The following is an 18534-nucleotide window of genomic DNA, read 5'->3' as shown; positions in this document are numbered from 1 at the left end:
CAGAGAGCAAGGTCAGCAGCATTTTGCATGATAATGTCAGAACTCTCTTCCTGCCTAAAGAAATGCACTGTCCCAATAGTGCAATATGGTTTTAAAGCACTGCAATACTGCTAATATCTTAAAAACAGGAAACTAAAGATATTTTATGCAACCAAAAAAACCAAACAATTTTGCTGTAGGCTGAACATAACTGCCTAACTAGAATCCTTCTTCGAGAAATTATGGTGGATTCTTAATGACTGTCTATGATCAGATCTGGCTTTGGGTTTTATTTAGAGATGAGAATGAAGAATCTGTAGAAACGGTCTATACACAAGCAAAGGTGAGTGAAGTCTTGGCAGCATTCCAGAAAGTCTTCTGGAGGCTGATGGAAATAAGTTAGAGCATCTCACCAGCTAACCCCAAAGGCAGGTATTAAAGCCTCAGACGCTAAGCCAGTTCTTCCATTTGCAGTCTCATGAATCATCCCGTTTCCCCATTCACAACCACGCAACTTCCCTGTGACGTCTATGGAAAAGAATGACTACGAAAAATACTGCTAAAAATACCTGCAAGTTAACAGCAGTATACTATATCCTCTAAGTTGTACATACTGCTTATTTTCTCTCCTCATTTCAGCCTCCCTTCTGTTACTATGGGCTTCATGGCCAGAAACCAGGAGACTAATCATCACAACGATGGCTACCAGCAACAGTTTCACATATAACCTCTGAAAAGTCTCATGCAAATGTAGAGCATGTGTAGCTGAACTTGCAATGTTTTGATGAAATAAAGCAAGAAAAGGTTCAAGGAAGTCTGACGCAACTGATGGATGGAAACATTACAGAGAAAGCCCACCAAATATCCCAATATCAGATACAGATTATAGCTAGCTGGACAACAATCATATCAAATGCAAAAGAACAGAAGGGAAGCACTAAAAACAACATATACGAAGATGCTCCTGGAGATTTTAAGATTGTCTGGGAAAAATAAAATAAAATAAAAAAGGACTTAGGTAATGATAATTTTTATTCTATATTTAGTACTGAAGTACTGTTAAGTGTAGAGAAGATCAAGTATGCCTGTATGCAGGGTACCTGGAGGGGACAAGAGCAGCAACTTGATTGCATATGAGAGGAGAAATAATTTCTTATGTCTCTCTTCAGGTATGAAATTACAGACATCACTGCTACTCAGGTTCATTCTTTTATCACATGATGATGCCAAGCACTCTTCTACCAAAGCTCAAAACTCTGAGGAATTATTCCCCCATGCCCCAAACCATACTTCTGAATGCCCCCCTCACTGCAAATACAAGGCAAAGTCTCAAGTATTAAAAGCCAGTTCCTAAAAGGAAAAAATTAACGTTTCAAATGTTTGCAAAATCCACAAACAAACACCCAGCCACAGAGCTGTACACCTTCATAAAACTGCAAGAATTATGTGTGCAACTTGGTGGGTATCCAGACATGAAAATGAAAAAACGTGAGGTGGGATGGGGTCTGTGAAGGACAAAAATAAGGCTAATATATTTCAAATGCGAAAAAAGGAAGAATTAATACTTCTTTTGGTTCTTACATGGATATAAAAACAGAGGGTTACAGTTTGCATCCTTATCACAGCCAAACAAGAATCTAAACTATTTCAGCAGTGCAAAAGACACGCATTTCAAAATTCTTCAAATTAAATATGTAAAAAGTACATCATTTTGAGCTGTTTAACAAGAATTTCTGAACCCCCTAAGCCAAATCTTAAGTAATAATATTTTGTCAGCGTTGGCAGAAAAACGTCTTTGGAGACATTATCATACGAAAGATCTGAGCCTAACAGTCATGACTATTTTGATAGAGTAAGTTCGTACATCCCTGCCAAGACTCCAGCCTGGTGAAAAGCAACTGAAACTCAGTCAGTCTGTTATACTTGGCTCAGGTGGCCGCAGCTGTAGTCCTCTACATACAAGAGTTTTCAAACCTTCTACTTTTAGGGTGTAGAAAGACATGACCATGGAGATAAAGACAAAAGTTTTTAATCTTGCTTTCAAAAATGACTTGCTCTTATCTTGGACAAGCCACTTAATTTCTTTCCGCCTTATTCTACTTTATAAAAAGCAGCAACAATTACCAAATTTGCAAACATTTTGGAGACAGTTTAAATCCCATTTGTATTCCTCTAACCTTGGTATGGGCCCAATTCCATGCTACTCCCAACTGCTCAGAAGTTCTTCTAACTGGCCCTTAATGGTCAAAGCGCTCCAAGTGCAGGTGAATGTCACACAGGGGCACTCAGACAGCTTCTCCTCAGGTCACYTCCTCCCTGACCTCTTACTCTCTCAGCACTGGCAAGAGGCTGGCACCAGCACTCATGCACCAACTCTGGGCAACAGGATAATATCAGGGCCAGAGAAAATGGGCTCAAGGCCAAACTACCCCAGTACTAGAGATTCTGGTTGTATATTCCATATACAGAAGCTCCACTTAGAAGCCAAGTTCCACTATTTCACCAGCCAACCCACACCTCCCCAGTTAAACGTGCTGTCAAAATATCCTCACCTCTCTGGAGTAGTGTCTATAGGCCTTTTTTTCCCTCACCTTGCAGCAAGACGCTCAGTAGCGGCTGTGTCCTGACTTCCAAAAATACAGGCTTGGACAAGACAACAAGACTGGTGGCAAATGATTTTTAGAAATTTACCACTACCCTCTGTATAACTCTCTAGGGTTGAAATTTATTTTATGAACCTTAGTCACAGAAAGTATTCCATTTTAGTCAGTAGCATATATGAAGGTATTACTTCCTCTGAAGTTACAAATGAGGCTACAAATCCTCCTAGTATTGATGATATATGAAATCCTCTTACTAAAATTTTAGCTTGATTAATCTGGTTTTGTGAAGAATGTTCCAAAAATAGCTTAATTTGTTTGGTGTGTGATTTTGGTATTGTCTGATCTTTTTTCTTTCCATCAATTATTCATCAAAACTGAACTTTAGAACCATAACACACTTACATAACAACTGTCACTTACTGTTTGATACCAGCTCTGTCATAAGCTGTGCAAATCTTTTGCAATAAACATTAACAGATAAAAATCTTTCTTATGTATTATTGTTTCTGTATTTAAAAACTTGTAGACAAGGTAAAACTGTTGTAGATTTTTGTCATTAACTCTGATGCCAGRAGTCAGTATTTTACAGGCATCATACCAATGCAAAATGCATTAGCACTAACATGGGCTGCCCTCCTGACTAAGTGTTTAGTCCACTTCAGCTTGCTTGACTGAGTTCTCACCTTCATTTTTCATGTTTTTGTCTCTCTGTCTACTTAATGCATTTTCAGCTATCATCATCTTGGTTCAGGTAGGATGTTTATTATTTAGAGCTCTCTGTGGACTGTATTAAGAGTTAGTTGTCTTCTGTTCCTATTATACATTACATTTAAAGTATAAAGCATTCTGCTTTGACTCATCAATGACAAAGCAGCTCATCTTTTAGAGATTGTCTGAAGAATACAAAACACTTTACATAGGTTAAAAAAAAGGCGTTTCATCTTAAGAGAAATTTTATGTTTGTTGGTGTTGGAAGATATTCTAGGTCCAGTTCTAATAAAACACTGATGATTAGTAATTGACAGTAGCCATAATTTAATGCAGACACTAAAATACTCCAAAACTTTCTAAAAAACTACATACAGTTCAAGACTGTATAACATTTACAACATAGACATTAAGCAATAACAAAACCTCATAAAGCTCTCTGTTGTTTCCAGAGGAGCCGCGCTCTATCACTAGTATGGCTGATCATTAAAATGGGGAGTTGGGGTAATGTTTCAAGATCATGACTCAAGAGAAATGAAAATCTGAGGCATGATTTGTGATGCAACTGCACATTAAATAAGAACATAAAGAGGGCACAGCTATCTTGGTGAAGACATTTAAAGACACTGATGGCAGTGCATATCTACCAGAAAGCCTTGTAAACTTACAGGCAAAGATGAGGATTTCATTTACAGCATAATTAATAAACTGAGGATTTAAGGAGGAAAGCAATTTCTTACCAACTTTTACTGAAGAGGTCCTGTCATGTCATCATGTAATTTAAAAATCACATCAGAGTGCGAACTGAGGGAAAATTAAAATAATACATTCAGTTTTGTTTCGGTGTGTTCTAACTAAGCAGTGTGAGTTGGCCTGCAACTTTAAATTGCATTATTTTAACTTGTCTGACTGCCACTTGACATGATGGCTACAAAACTTGTTTGTTAAAATATTTGCTGATTGATTTATTGCTCCTTCTTTTAAAATGTTCTTTAAAGTAGAAGTAAGCAAGCCAGTGACATCTCCAGTGGTAATCACACAAATGAAAGCTCTATTGAAAGAACATTACTAAGGCTGAAAAGTCAAACACACATCCACGTTAGACAACAGTTGCCTGTGTGCCTCAATTTAAATCTCTTGGCTATATGCTTTATGATATAGTCTTTAATTACATTAACTGATACTTTTTCCCTCTCCACAGGATCCTTGACATACCCAGTACACAGAATAGTGGTTCTCACATAGTGCACACCTATCAATACATGTTTTATCCTCATTGCTGGAGGTGTGTTACACGAACTCATTTCCTACGGACTTTTCAAATGCTTGCATGAAGAAAGAAGTATGCTTTTCTTCTTATGCTTTTGTTACCATAGTAGCTAGGTACTTCACCTGCAGTAATAAATTATCTCCACAACCATGGCTGTGAATCAAGAAGGTAATATTATCTCCGTTTTACAAACAGGGGACAAAGAAATTAAGGTCAAAAGCATATACAAGTTGCCAGATTAAAGATCTCTGAAATCTGATTTTTCAGATTTCGTAGAGCACTATCAGTTCAAAGTAGAGCTCATACTAACTTCAGTTACTGCCAGCACTATTGCAGTTTAGGCCCCAATGCCTCAAGAAGCATGTCCAGAAAATGAGAAATACACTTGTATTCCAACTACCACAGTGAAAAGGCTGTTTTTGACAAGAAAGGAAAGGACACACAGGAAGTCTCTGGTGCAGACTAGGATAGACTCCAACTATGCAGGGCAGCATTCAGCTGCTTTAATCATTGCTCTTCTCCTCTGTGGTTACACAGCCTGCATCACCCCCAAGCTAGTTCGTTCCTAAATGAAGCATGGGTTCTTGGAGGGAGGGCAGGAGGGAAGTATGTGATCATATAATTAAAATGTCATGTAACAGTGATCATTACTGTAGTGCCTATGCAGAAAACGGGGCAAATCAAGATTTCACTAGCAACAGTCATTCTGGAATTTCCTCAATGCAGGTTCTTGTTGATACCACCTCATCCTATACCTATTACAGGTCCTCTGCGTAAGCTATTTTCCAGCTTTATTGACACCTATGCGAGTCATCAGCAGAGCAGGAATCTGAGATCTATAAACACCGGGGTAGAAGAGATCTGGGTCAAGCACAGCCCCTGCTATCTCAGCACACCTCACCTTGTAAAAAATGATATTGCTTGGAATTGCAGCAAAAATGTTTTAGCCCTGTTTCTCTCACTGGAAAGTTTTTTTCAGAACTTTGCTCTTCCGACGATTAAGAAGGTACTTATAACTTCCAGCCTTTTTGTATTCATAAGCAACTTTACATTCCTATATGTCAGTGCTATCTAAAACTGAAACAGCGCCTTTCCTTTCTTGGTATATAGAGTGGAATGGTATGAATGAGGTTCTCACATTTCTTCTTGGCTTTTTTTCTGTGGGCAGAAGATGCATGGTGTTCTCGTCTAGACTCTCACAGTAATCCTTTTCTGTACCTGYTCTGCTTGAGTATTCGTCTGCACACAGATGAATACGACAGTATTCACTGATATTTGTTGACTTCCCTGTTTTATCCTGAGTTGAAACAGAGCACGCTAGTCTCACTAGAGCACGCTACTATATTCATTCATCATCAAGCACAACCACTCCTGCCTTAGAATAACTTAACTGCTAAAAGGCTGAGGCTATCTCTGCTATGCCTAACAACAAGTGAGATTTTCAAAGACCTGTCAGCTGGTCAAACTTCGATAGACTGGTGGAATGGCAAAAGGCATGTTTCTGCCAAAAATCCCTCACTGCCAAGTTTCCAGTTCCAACTCCAAAGCATGGCAGTTGTCAAAAAAAAAGGTCTCAAAAACTAGTGGTGCTTAAAAAAAGATGGTTTCTGTTGCTTTTTACAGTAAGTAAACCCTCAAACAAACAATTTCTAACAGGCATGATCAGGCATAATAAAAATAATAAAAGTTCTAACAGGCGTGATCAGGCCCTAAGAAAGAAACACTTACAAAAGTCCATGTGAAAGTAAGTTCTTCTTAAATGAGTTACTAGATCACAATTCAAATGATTATCTTGTGATTTTTAAGTCTTCAAAAGAACCTAGACTATATAGAAATTATCATTCTGTTTATAGCTTTAGCTAAGTATTGGCATTTACTATTTGATTTCAAAGCCCAGGGACAACAAAGATTTTAAAAAATTCTACATTCAGGCATTTAAGAGACAAAGACTGAAAATAAGGCGGCAAACCCTTGCAACCTACATCCCAAAACTACAATCAGCTTTAAAAATTTTGTCTTTGTGGATTTCCTGGTCTATAACTTATGGGCTCTAAAACCTCAATTTATGCAGCTTCCACTGAAGACAATACTAATAATTAATAATATTTAAGTCGTGATAAACACAGAAGAAGGTATAAAACAGAATGGTTTGACTAACAATATATTACAATATTTCTGCCTGAGAGGAGGTTCTCAATATATTTTATAAAATGTATTTGAGAATTAGTGACGAGCAAGTGAAGAGTTAACAGGACTGAAATATGGCAACATTTTATTGGTATAGAAACTGATTAAATCCTCAGAGCAAATGTGGCTAATCAAAGACAGACTCTCAGTCCAGAGCTTTAGCTGTAAAAGCTAATCTCCTGCTAGGAATAAAACTAGAGATTAAAAAAAAAAAAAACTATGATTCTAAAAAGTTACTGAAAATAGCGTTCACTTCTGCTCAACTCCATGGCATGTTTATTTACAACTACACCTAACAATCCTAAAGAAAACACCAAATTATACAGTGGACACATTCAGTAGTTCTTACTGAAAGCAATCCCCCCTCAAAATGATTCAGAACCATTAAAGTGCAAATGCAGCTGATTTGTGTTATTTGTGTTCAACTGTTCATGTTCAACTGAACTTAAAGACAGACCCGGACTTGCATTCCTAAATTACTTGGTGCCTTGAAAATTGCATTTATTTCCTTTTAATAGCTGGTCACATCTTTCACTCTGAAGTGCAAGCTGATCAAGTGAGGGACCAGATCTTCCTCCTGGCCTGTGCAGTGCGCTCACTGCAACGGAACCTAACAGGAACCTTTGGCCACTTCTTTGTTGTGTTAATCTACATTAATGCTACATTTTGCCACTTACAGACCAGCTAAACATCTTCTTGACAAAAAGCATGGTTACRCTGTCTTTCATGATACGGACATTGAATTTATTTTCTTAGTGATGTTATGCTATAGTATGCTTGCTAATGGTTAGTAACCCAAATTCCCTCACTGTGTTTTCCAGCTCTATGAGAAAACACGACCCTATTTAAATTACTTTAAAAATAAGAAAGTCCACAGAGAGTCAGTGCAAAGATCCATCTAGCTGCATATCCCATAACAGTGGCCAATAACAGTTATTTAGGGGTGAATATAAGAAGATATGCATATGGTCATATTTCCCTGATTTATTTTCCCAGGTTCCAGTGACCCGTTGTTCATGAACTTACAAGCATTTCTGTATTAAACCGTTTGCATTTAATATTACTGTTTGTTCTTTAGCTTACCCATCCACAAAATCAGTTTTATAGATACATTTTCCTATCATGTTAAGAGACTGCCTTCATTGGTACTTGGTGATTGGATGAAAGGATATATTGAACTGCCTAATTACCTAATGAAAATACTATATGATCCATGAAGCAAAGTTATTCAGCCTCTGTAAAGAAAAGGCTAAAATGCATTTTGAATATATTAAACGAAAAAGTCACCGTTACCAGCAGAGGTCAGTATTTGCTATGCATAAGTGAGAGGAAGCCTTTAAAAGGCAACACCATGAGCTAGCCTATATTTACCCCCTTTGGACCTAGGAGAATGATCCTATGATGTACAGTGTTGTCAAATAACTTATACAAGATCACGGTTCAAATCAAAACTGCCACAATTACCAGTTTTTAAACAAACAGTTTAACTAAAACAAAATTGAAGAAAGGGGAGGGGCAAAGTGTGACTTTCCTAAGGCATCATTAATGAATACTGAACTTAATGTGCAGACACGGAGAAACAAACCTATATTCTCATGAGGTTGTATGACTTACACTTGCATGATCTCTAGTTTATGACTTTGAGATTTTAATAGCAAGTTAGTATGAGCATTTTATTTAAAATATATATATATTCATCTGAACTTTGGATATACTTATAATTACTGCTGGGAAACGGATAAGAAAAAAGTTTTTATAAAAAAAAGTTGATTTCAAGTTATCAGATCCAATCCATCCACAAGTCTCCTAGAATTTATCAGGAACAATTATAAATTGTATTTCAGTATCAAGAACCAGTTCCTTAGAATCCACTATAATAGCAATCTTTTATTCACATGCTAAACGGCATGCAGCACTTTCTAAAAATTAACTAATTATGTTCTGCAATAATTTAGCTACATTAGTAAATGTATAGATGGAGAAACTGAGGGCAAGAAATCAAGTTACCTGCCTACAGTCACAGAGAATGGGGGAAGTTAGTGTTAGCATTAAAATTCAGGGACTGTATACCAGTATTTGCTTGGTGCCTCTCCCAGCCTTCTCTGGCCAAGTTTGTTCATTTTCTGGGGCTTGAGAAAAGAAAAGATGGTAAGATAAGAAATGTTTTTGATGAAACACAAACACAGTTCTTCTGGAAAATTAGACTGGAGAAACTGATACAAAAAAAGCTCATTTAAAGGAATCCATCCTAATGGGCAGGTAACTATTTTCAAGCCATGACAAATGCTTGAATGCACCGCACTGCTGGATAAACCCTTGGCACGTTAGAGACCTGAAAAAATGCTTTTTGTTTCATTTTAAAGCARCTAAAATAGATTGATATCCTCTCATCCAGCATTTTTTAGTTTTCCACATAAGCCAGTAAATCAAAAAGTTAACTGTATGGATTTGATCTTAACTAAACTAGCTGAAACTTGGAATTTTCCTCAACGAGGAGACTATGATTTGAAAACTGATGAAAACAATAATGTGTCAAGATGCTTTCTATCAAGCCGACTGCAAATGGCAACAGTATGGCATACAATATATTCTTTATATTTTATGTTCAAAAACATTAAAGGCCAATTGTTAATTACCAAGATCTGAAACATTATTTTTTAGACAGAAATACTTCCTTATTTGATTGACATGCAAAAATTTGATAGTAACAGATCAAACAAGAAAAGTCTAATACTAGAAGGACACYGAGTCAATCTCCCGAAGTCTCCAGGCACTAATTACAGGAGCAGCTATTCTGAACATTCTGGTTTAAGCTGGCAGACATTTCAAACAGTGTGAAGTTACCAATTGCTTCTTCAACTGTTATTTTCATAYGATCTTATGTAATGGCTGACATTTCATGAAATTATGTAATACCAAATTTAAAAATATATATGCTTTAATTTTTTAAAACAAAATCTTAATTTTATTTCAGAAGAAACACCACTGAACTTAAAAAGTTTTACAGAAAGTTCAGATGAAACATTGTATTACAAAAACTACTGTTTATATAAGAAATTTTCTGAGAATCTTCAAATCTCTCTCTCTAATCCTACACCAATGAGCATAAATGAAGTTCTTAGATCTGGATGTTTATTGCTAYAGACTGCAGTGTAACAGAGTTATCCCATACCAGACTGTAAGACATTATCATCCAAATGACTCTGTTCTCACATTATTGTGACAAGCTACTTCTCCAACGTAACAAGAGCATCCATCCTTTCACATATGCACTCTTGCATAAACTCAGATTAAACTCTTCCATCTGGAACCATGCAGGGTTACGGGAAGCCAAAGTAATAAATTCACCAAGTCCTAACTGCAGTGTTGCTCATTCATGCCAAGCTGACTATCAAGAACCTCATGAGCATTCATTTATGCCAATTTCAGAAAACTCCAGGTAATATCTTCCAAGATATCATCGCAACAATTCAGTGTGATCAAAAATAACTTCCAAAAACAACAGATTCCCTTCAATGCACTCACTTATCTTAATTATCCTAAATCACTCTAAATCATGTAATGTTTTCAGAATTACAAATTAAATAGAAGGAAGAAGTTTAGAAGAAAGAAGTTTAGAAGAAAGAAGCTTAAAATTAACTGCATTATGTATTGTATGATATCAAATTGTATGATTTTTTTTTGTCAGAAGATGGTGACAACGCAAGAATATCTTCACACATGAAGAAGTCTGGCATACTGTATTTACCAGATGGGAAATGAGCAAATAAAATCTAGACAGAATTGGTGACTACCTTCCATTATGAAACTAGTTTTCATCTTAAAAGCTTCCAATATTAGCTACGCTAATGTTTTCCATTCTGAATGGATGCTTTAAACTGACTTCGTATGAATATATGTCTGTGTGTGTCAATGCATATTTATTTGTACAAGTTTCAGTTAGTTACTGTAAGGCTAATATAGATCTTGCTGCTCCAGTTAAACTTTCTTTTACTAGTGGCTCAAAGAGGAACCGTGGTGTTTCCACGCTGTGGACCAAGAACGTGAAATTTGTTTAAAAGGTTGCTTTGCTATCAGGGATGTCTCACACCCCTTTTTTGAAATTCCACTCGAATCTGGGAAAGTTACAAGCCTTGGAAAACCGCAGTCACCTTCCAAAAGCATGACTGGGCTGAACGCAGGTAGCTGATAGTCCAGGTTACCCCCTTGGAGGGACTGGGCTTGTTGCCCCGAGGGCTGCAGTGGGCGAGCTGAACTCTCGCTTACTGCACGAGCCATTGCAGAGGCACTAGGCGTCCCAGAGCAGGGACCCCAACTCTCTCACCTCGGGAGATTCAGACAGTTTAAGATCAGGAGAGATCATGAAATCCTCTGGATTCCTGAATTTTACAGACAGCTAAGCCTAAGAACTAGCATTTAGCTAAAAGCAAAGCTAAAATGATATCCAGTTTTGACTTGAAACATAATACAAGAAGGCTCTGCCATTTCCTTTGCTGTTTCAAATGTGTGCCCCCCCCCCCCCGAATCTCTGTAGTCTCTGGTTTTCACTACGTCCTCTGCTAGATTTAGGAGCCCATTAATACCTATACTTTTCCCTGTGAAGACAGCCGTATGTTAGAAATCACCTTTCAATCTTCTTTTTGATAAGCTCAACAAATTGAACTCTAGTCTGTCATTCGAGGGCACAAATTCTCCAGCTCCAATAATTTTTGTGGCTTTTTCTGGTCTCTTCAGATTTTTCAGTATCTTTTCTAAAATTCTGACATCAAAACCATACCTAACACTCTATCAGCCTCACTGAGATGTTTTCAGAATTAAAATCATCTCTCTACCCTCYTTTTTATTTCCACCCCATCCATCCCAGATGAAATTAGGTCTTAACACTAACACTGGACAGGAAGCTCATCTTGAGCTGCTTTTCCATTACAACACTTCCACCTGTTTTCAAGTCACTACTTCTAGGACACAGTCTCCTCCTCCTGTAGGTATGACTTGCATTCCCAAAGCCAAGATGTAAGATTTTGTTACCTATATCAAAAAAGCTAAAAACAAAACAAATTCTCTCCTTTCCCCTCTCAAAGTCCCCAGTTCCACCAGGAAGTATGCTATTGCACGTGGCATCCCTATTTTCAGTTCCTCACCGCCATACACATGGCAGTCTTTGGATTTACAACAAATTTGAATTAGCATTTGTGTTATATTGGAAACTGCTGGGGGGGCAGGGGAAGGGTTCTATTGGGCTTGGTATGAAGACATGTGGAAGCTCATTAGAAATGCTATATTCAACAAGAATCCTTCACTAATAATTCTTTTTGTATGTTATTTAGCTAACTTCTCAATCCATTTAACACATACTTTGCTGACACTGCATAATGCAAATTTCTTAATAATAATGGCATGTATAAAAGTCAACCTTTTTGACAAAATTAGGGTAACCAGAATTCATTTTGTTTCTATTTTTTAATTACCTATTGTGTGAATCCAGTGATTGACAGTCTGTACTTATCCCGGTCATCCTGCTTGTGGATTTTTTGTTTGTTTTAATATTGATACATTATTAACACTCTTCTAGCACTCTGGACTTTCTCTTGCACTCCAGCATTTAAGAAAAACAAACAGCTGGTCAGAGATCTCTGCCTACTTTTCCAGGACTCTGGTGACTYGAAACATATTTGCAGGGTATTTTTAACATACTTTCTAGTTACTAACAGACTGAAAATTATTTTACTATCCGTTAGTGAAACAAATATTTCACTCTGCTTCATTAGAACAGAGTATTTTTAGAAAAACCTTTTCCTTTTTCTACATCATTATTAAATGATTAGCCACCTCCATCTAGGAAAAAGGAAGTAATATTCAGATAATATAAACCATATCAGAACTCCTACCTTACTGTAAAAAGCCTTATAGCTGAGCAGGCATGGTATTTGTCCCTTACCTTTAGCTTCTCTTTAATTTTTCTGCACTTCTTAATTAGTTGCCATTCATTCTATATTATTTGATTCTGTCTTGACAGTGATGCAGGGCATACTTTTAGCATCTTCTTCCTCATAAAGTCCTTCTGATTCATGCTTTTTGTTTACACTTTCCTTTCCAGTTAGTTTTGGTCATACTTTCCTTGTTCTTTTTAAAATTACTCTTTCTGAACCCTCGAATGTGTAATTTCACTATTTGGAACTATCTTTTGGTCATATTGAATGTAAGAAAATTATGAAGAGGGTCCCTAAGCAACCACAAATTTCTAGATGAACTGATCGCTACGTGCTACCATAAAGCAAGTCAAACCAAAATGACCTTGTATTGGATGCAGTACTTTTTATGCTAGAAAATTATRATTTTTAATTTTTAGGCTAATTACATTTTACATTTTTCTGCATTCCATCTACGGCATTAGCTTCCCGTGCAACCACAATTTTTCTTTACACACTTCGCAGCCAACTGCTTAAGGAGGATTGTGTCTTATACTGTTTGCAACAGACCCATGTCAGTTCTACACTCTTGGGTTTGTTAGCACACTGATTAACACATATTGAAGATCCTTGCATTAGTTAACTTTAAGGCAGGTACCAGCATTTTTAACATTGCATCCTACCCTCCACCTGTTTTAGCTACTCTGTCCTTAAACAGGCTGTAAGCATCCATTTCACATTCCTATTTTGTGAATTGTCCCTAGAGGTTTCAATGATGTCAATTATATTTTTACCTATTAAAGAGAATTTTCCATTTATCTTGCTTGTCACCAGGTCTTATCACTGACATAAAATCAACTGCAAATCTTGTTTTCAATTCTCTTGTCATGTGTGTTTAAGATGTTCCTAATACACCAACTTCAAACTGCATGCATCTACCTAGGGCACCCACCTGGCTGCTACAGGCTCCAGCTAGTAAGATTCATCCACCCACCAGCGTCCATTCATATGATCCGCTTTCCCATAGGACTTTGTTCCAAATTTCATACAAATCTGCAGATTCACTCTAGTCACAAAGTCAACAATTCCCCTCCAATATTTTCTCGGGTGGACTTTTTCCTGTTCATTACACCTTCCTCAAACCTCAAATTCTGCCTGCCCCCTTCTCTCCGCCCAATTTTTTAAATAGTTGCACTCATGTTGCCTGTCAATTTTCTACTATCCAAACTATAATCACTAACAAATACCTTACAGTTATGTCTCCTGCAGGTTTCTGCTTTACCCCTCCACAAACAGTATCCTTTATTATCCAGATTACTTGAGTATATTTAAATGACTCGATATTTCTAGACATGTTGAATGCCTTCTGATTTGGGGTTTTGTTTTGTTCTTGGTTTGGTTTCACTTGGTTTTGGCTACAAACCATGTGTGCACTCTTCTGGATCCTACCTATTTTTCCTCTTTCTTCTGTGGCATCAATGGAAACTACTTACCAGTCTGTCAAAAAAGATACTATTTTATAAATTTTTCCAACAAAGCGTTGGAAGATTTCAGGTAGAAGGAACACAGTCTCATAGTTTGACAACTGAATCCATCCTGGATTTTTCTTCTGCCTTTAGCAAATGGTTTAAAGTAAACAGGGAGGGGAATGGAGCAAAATGGAAGAAATGGCAGTTAAACCAAAATTTCTCACAGAATATCATCCAATTTTGCAATTTTCCAGATTCCTAATTTGAGGGGCTTGATTCACTGAAGGGCTAAACTCTTAAAAGTAGCACAAGTCAATGGCAATCTTTTATTATATCTATACAATGCTAAAAGACATTACATTCATGGAAAAAATGAGGTTAGAGGCACCTCAAGCCAGTCACCCAAATTTAACATACAGTTTTGAAGTTCATGATTTACTTCTCTATCTATAAAGTGAGCACAGTCATACCATCTTACCAATACATTAATGTTATATCTGTGGAGGTACATCAGTGATCCCAAGAGAAAAATCAGGGCAAAACAATTATATATAACAAATTATTTGAAGGGAGAAACGAATGAAGGCATATGTAAAGAGAATAAGGTACAGTCACAATGACTGAGAAAGTTGTTAAAGCAAAACCTTTGTCTGCTATGTTGTTTTAATTTTAAGCATGTGATTACCCTCCAAATTAAGATCGCATAACTTCCAAAGTCCTGAGTGACCAACATAACAAGACTACTTATATGAATTTTTTTCTAAATGTTGTTTCATAAGGACTCTTTGCTTGTTTTGATAGCAACCAAGCATCTTAACTCCTTTACACCAAGACATTCTGAATCCCACGGTTCCCACAGGATCAGAACCTTCCAGGGCACATCTCATTAGAAGCAATTTATCATCCCATGCAAGCTAAGAGGCATATATTAGGCTAAAGAATTTTACAAGTGTGTACTGACAGCATTGTCACACTACCTTTTCCTGATACATTAGGAGATACTATAACACAGTTAAGAAAAAGTCTAAAAAACTTTAGTGAACAGTACGTTGTTTTATGCATGACACATTTCCATTCTCACAAAAGGCAAACTGGATTTGTCTGAAACTAAAGACCAACAAAACCCCAAACCTACAATCTGAAACATAACCAGTGAAATTCCTGTTCAAATAATTAGCACCTTGGTAGCTACAAGCAAGTGAAAACATGATCTTATAATTAAAGGAGTGTGTAACGTCCTGAACAAAAGATGCTATCAGCCCATTTTAGAGTTGTCATCATTTAACAGTAACTTCAGGTGTCAGTAGAGAAGTTGTTGCAGTACATCTCAGCTTCTGGGGGCCTTTATTCAAACCGACTTGAGGTCATATATAAACACAGCATTTCAAGAATCATATCCCAAACATGATCACAACACAATCTAGCAGAGAATTTAGCAGTATTTAGCAGTATTTGGCAATATTTTTGGAAAGGCCTGGGACTGAGCAGCACACACACAGCTAGGGACAACTAAGGCATGCAACGACAGACTGGAGCAACAGCACAGCATTACCCTAGTGGTGTCAGGATCACTACTCCTTTGCTTGAGTACCAACTTCAATCGCAAGTTTTGTAAATAGTATTTGAATATTATTTACAAATTGGTACATTGTGACTACTCATATTCCAACAATAATGTCACACCAGACACAACTGTATTGGGATTTTTAGAGGCAATCTGTGATATAATTAAGAGTGAATTTACTATATCATTTAAAAGCAAATGACTTATTTTCAGGAGTTTGTCCTTTTTTTTTTCTTTTACATTCAAAATCTTTTTTCAAGTTTAAAAAGCCCTTTTTAATTTAGTATGACTTAAGAAAATAGCAAGTTTTTTTTTTTTTTTTTTTTTTTTAAAAACTGTGAAAAGTCTGAGCGTTAACTGATCTAGATTTCACTGGGTACTCACTCTGTCACAAAGCTCTTCAAATGTGAAGTCTGCAATGGTTCCACATGCTTTATTCAGCCTCAGCTCTCTGCCTTGCACTTTTAGAATCCTTGGTCTAGTTACTATGGGAACATGAACAAAGACTCAATCTTCTCTGGATAATTACTATAAAATTCATCTCTTACAGATAGGAAATGCATAGCTTGATGAATAATAGCACATGATTCAACACATAAATTAGACAAAATGCTGATACAATGACTGCCACTTGAGTGTGGCATCAACCCATATACAGCAATGGAACTTATTAATTGGTCAGTGGAGATTGGGCATTGTGTTCTAAATGTATTCTCTTTCAAGAGAAATTAACTTACGTACAATCATTTTGTTTCTGAGCCAGCTCATCAAACAACTTATCCATGACAGCCTCCACATCAGCTTCACTTGTGCTACAGTGAAAAGAATAATAGAATATGAAATTAATAACACTTGAAGCCAACATCAAACAGCTGCCTGAGCCTGCTTAGCTTTTTGCCCATTAAAAAAAAAAAAAAAAGAGAGAGAGAACAGGATGTTATGCTCTAAATACAAACATTAGATTTAGAATACACTTAAAAGTAGAGAATATTAACTCTCAGGTAGATGATTCTGCCTTATTTGCATACACTGAAAGACTTCTGTGTTTTGAGCTGTTTCCAGTAATGAGGCAATACAGGCAGAGCAGATCCATTAACACTATATGTGTACACAATGAGAAAAAAGGCTTCCGGCTCTATCTTGCATGCAAAATAAGAGCAAATAGACAAGGCAAGGCAGTCAAGCATCTGAAGAAGTATCCTTTCAAATTTCTGAGAGAGGACTTTGTGAAATTAAATATTGGAGCAGCTTTCTGAAAAAAATCAAGTCAACTGACTCTACTGATCAAACAATTTGCAAAATTAAACTATTAAATTCAAAATACCGGAATGATCTCTGCATTAGAATTTTTATCTTTTTTTTTTTTTTCCAAATATGATTTGGGAAAAGATCAATCACAGCCAGTGAAGCCCCATATAAAATATCTGTGCTCAGAACCTAAGCAAAGTTTATACTCTTCTTCCATAAGAATCTACAAGGATTAAAAATCAGTCGATCACAGAATATTTTTGATCATCGTAGAGTTTATGGCCAACATTTCTTAAAAAAAGAGGATAAATAATACGTCTAGCTGAGTTTGAAAACTGAGAATAGTAAGCTAAAGCTACAGTACACCATAGACTAGAATTCATATATATAAAACTACACTGAAGTTTAAAACAAACTAGATTATACAAAAGTCAACTGTTTTAGACCATGCATGCACTCAGGTTGCATTGCTTAACACAGTTCTAGACCTCCTCTAAATAAGGAGTGATGATCAGCATGTTATACAGTTACTTTCCTGTTCATTAGGCCCTAAACACCTTAAAGACATTAGCAACAGAACTGAATTAAAACCACTCCTGAGCTCAAGACTAGCTGCAGCAAAGCTGGTATGTATAACACAGAATTCGGAGGAGGGCGGGGAGGAAACAGTTCAGCAAGTGCCATTTCAAACCCTTAAAAAAAACTTTTCTAAATAGGAAGTTACAATAACTTTTAAATTTATGTAAATTACAATTTTTAATTTTTTAAAAATCTTTTCTCTTAACACTGATATTTCAGCAGTGCTTTCCTGTGACAAAATGACAAATGACTAGGAATAGACAAAACCAGAAACAAGTCATAAAGGGGGGAAAGAGCATATCTATATCAGTGCGCACACATGTGTATGCACATGTGTATCAAAAAGTTTGATGTAAAGGCTACAAGAAGGAATGCTCAAATACGTTGCCAAGAAAATTTGTTTTGAAAACAGACACCTGAGACAGAGATCAAGGAAGTTCCTTTGATCAGGAATCTTGTAATTATGTTACACTGATTGCTTTCAGATGAGTATAAAACAGCTTTAACCAACCTGCAGTTGCATATTTTAAATGAAGAAAAGACTACACAGATTATGAAGCAACAAGAGGATTTTTTAAAAAAATTATGATACTACATCCATTAATAGCAGAATGCAAGCATGCAGGACAAGAACATTTTCTTTTTGGGACAAGACTGTGAAATAAATTTCAAAAGTCTGTAGGAAAATATTTTACAGTATATTATTAAAAAACAGAACACTAAGCTGGGTTCTGCAGGATTGAAAGTCCCAATGAACAAGTTTGAATAGAAGAACAAATGCGATTATGTCAAAGATAGATAGATAGAAAGGAAGATGAAACAAGTATCTTATTTCCATGGGCAGCTAAAGGATTTTTCTCCTTTTTTCGCTGCTTCCTATTGCATTGCCTGAAGAGCTCTAGAGATAACCAACATCCTTCCAATGACAGAACAGGGGACAGACTTGGTACCAATCTCTGCTGTTCACCTGGTCAGAAGTTTTGCAGCAGAATACCATGAAATATTCTAGCAGGACACT

At 36.6% G+C, this 18534-nt stretch overlaps 2 protein-coding genes across 10 annotated transcripts in view; one reads left to right on the top strand and one right to left on the bottom strand.

The window, feature by feature from the left end:
- Positions 1-1142, top strand: part of LOC112969108 — a 32447-nt gene extending 31305 nt beyond the window's left edge. For all 3 annotated transcript variants that reach the window (XR_003254574.1, XR_003254569.1, XR_003254568.1), the window contains one exon: positions 619-1142. The gene's annotated coding sequence lies outside the window, so the exon portion shown is untranslated. The remainder of the gene's footprint in view (positions 1-618) is intronic.
- AFG1L (AFG1 like ATPase) overlaps positions 1-18534 on the bottom strand; it is a 66924-nt gene that overhangs the window by 8163 nt on the left and 40227 nt on the right. For all 7 annotated transcript variants that reach the window (XM_026072026.1, XM_026072020.1, XM_026072021.1 and 4 more), the window contains 2 exons: positions 16431-16501; positions 16074-16174 (listed from right to left, as the gene is read on the bottom strand). In XM_026072026.1, the coding sequence (XP_025927811.1) occupies positions 16074-16174; positions 16431-16501 (172 nt within the window). The remainder of the gene's footprint in view (positions 1-16073; positions 16175-16430; positions 16502-18534) is intronic.

This window comes from Apteryx rowi, unplaced genomic scaffold (genome assembly GCF_003343035.1).
Source record: "Apteryx rowi isolate R43461 unplaced genomic scaffold, aptRow1 scaffold_334, whole genome shotgun sequence".
Classification (NCBI taxonomy): domain Eukaryota; kingdom Metazoa; phylum Chordata; class Aves; order Apterygiformes; family Apterygidae; genus Apteryx; species Apteryx rowi.
This window is presented reverse-complemented; position numbering and strand designations above follow the sequence as displayed.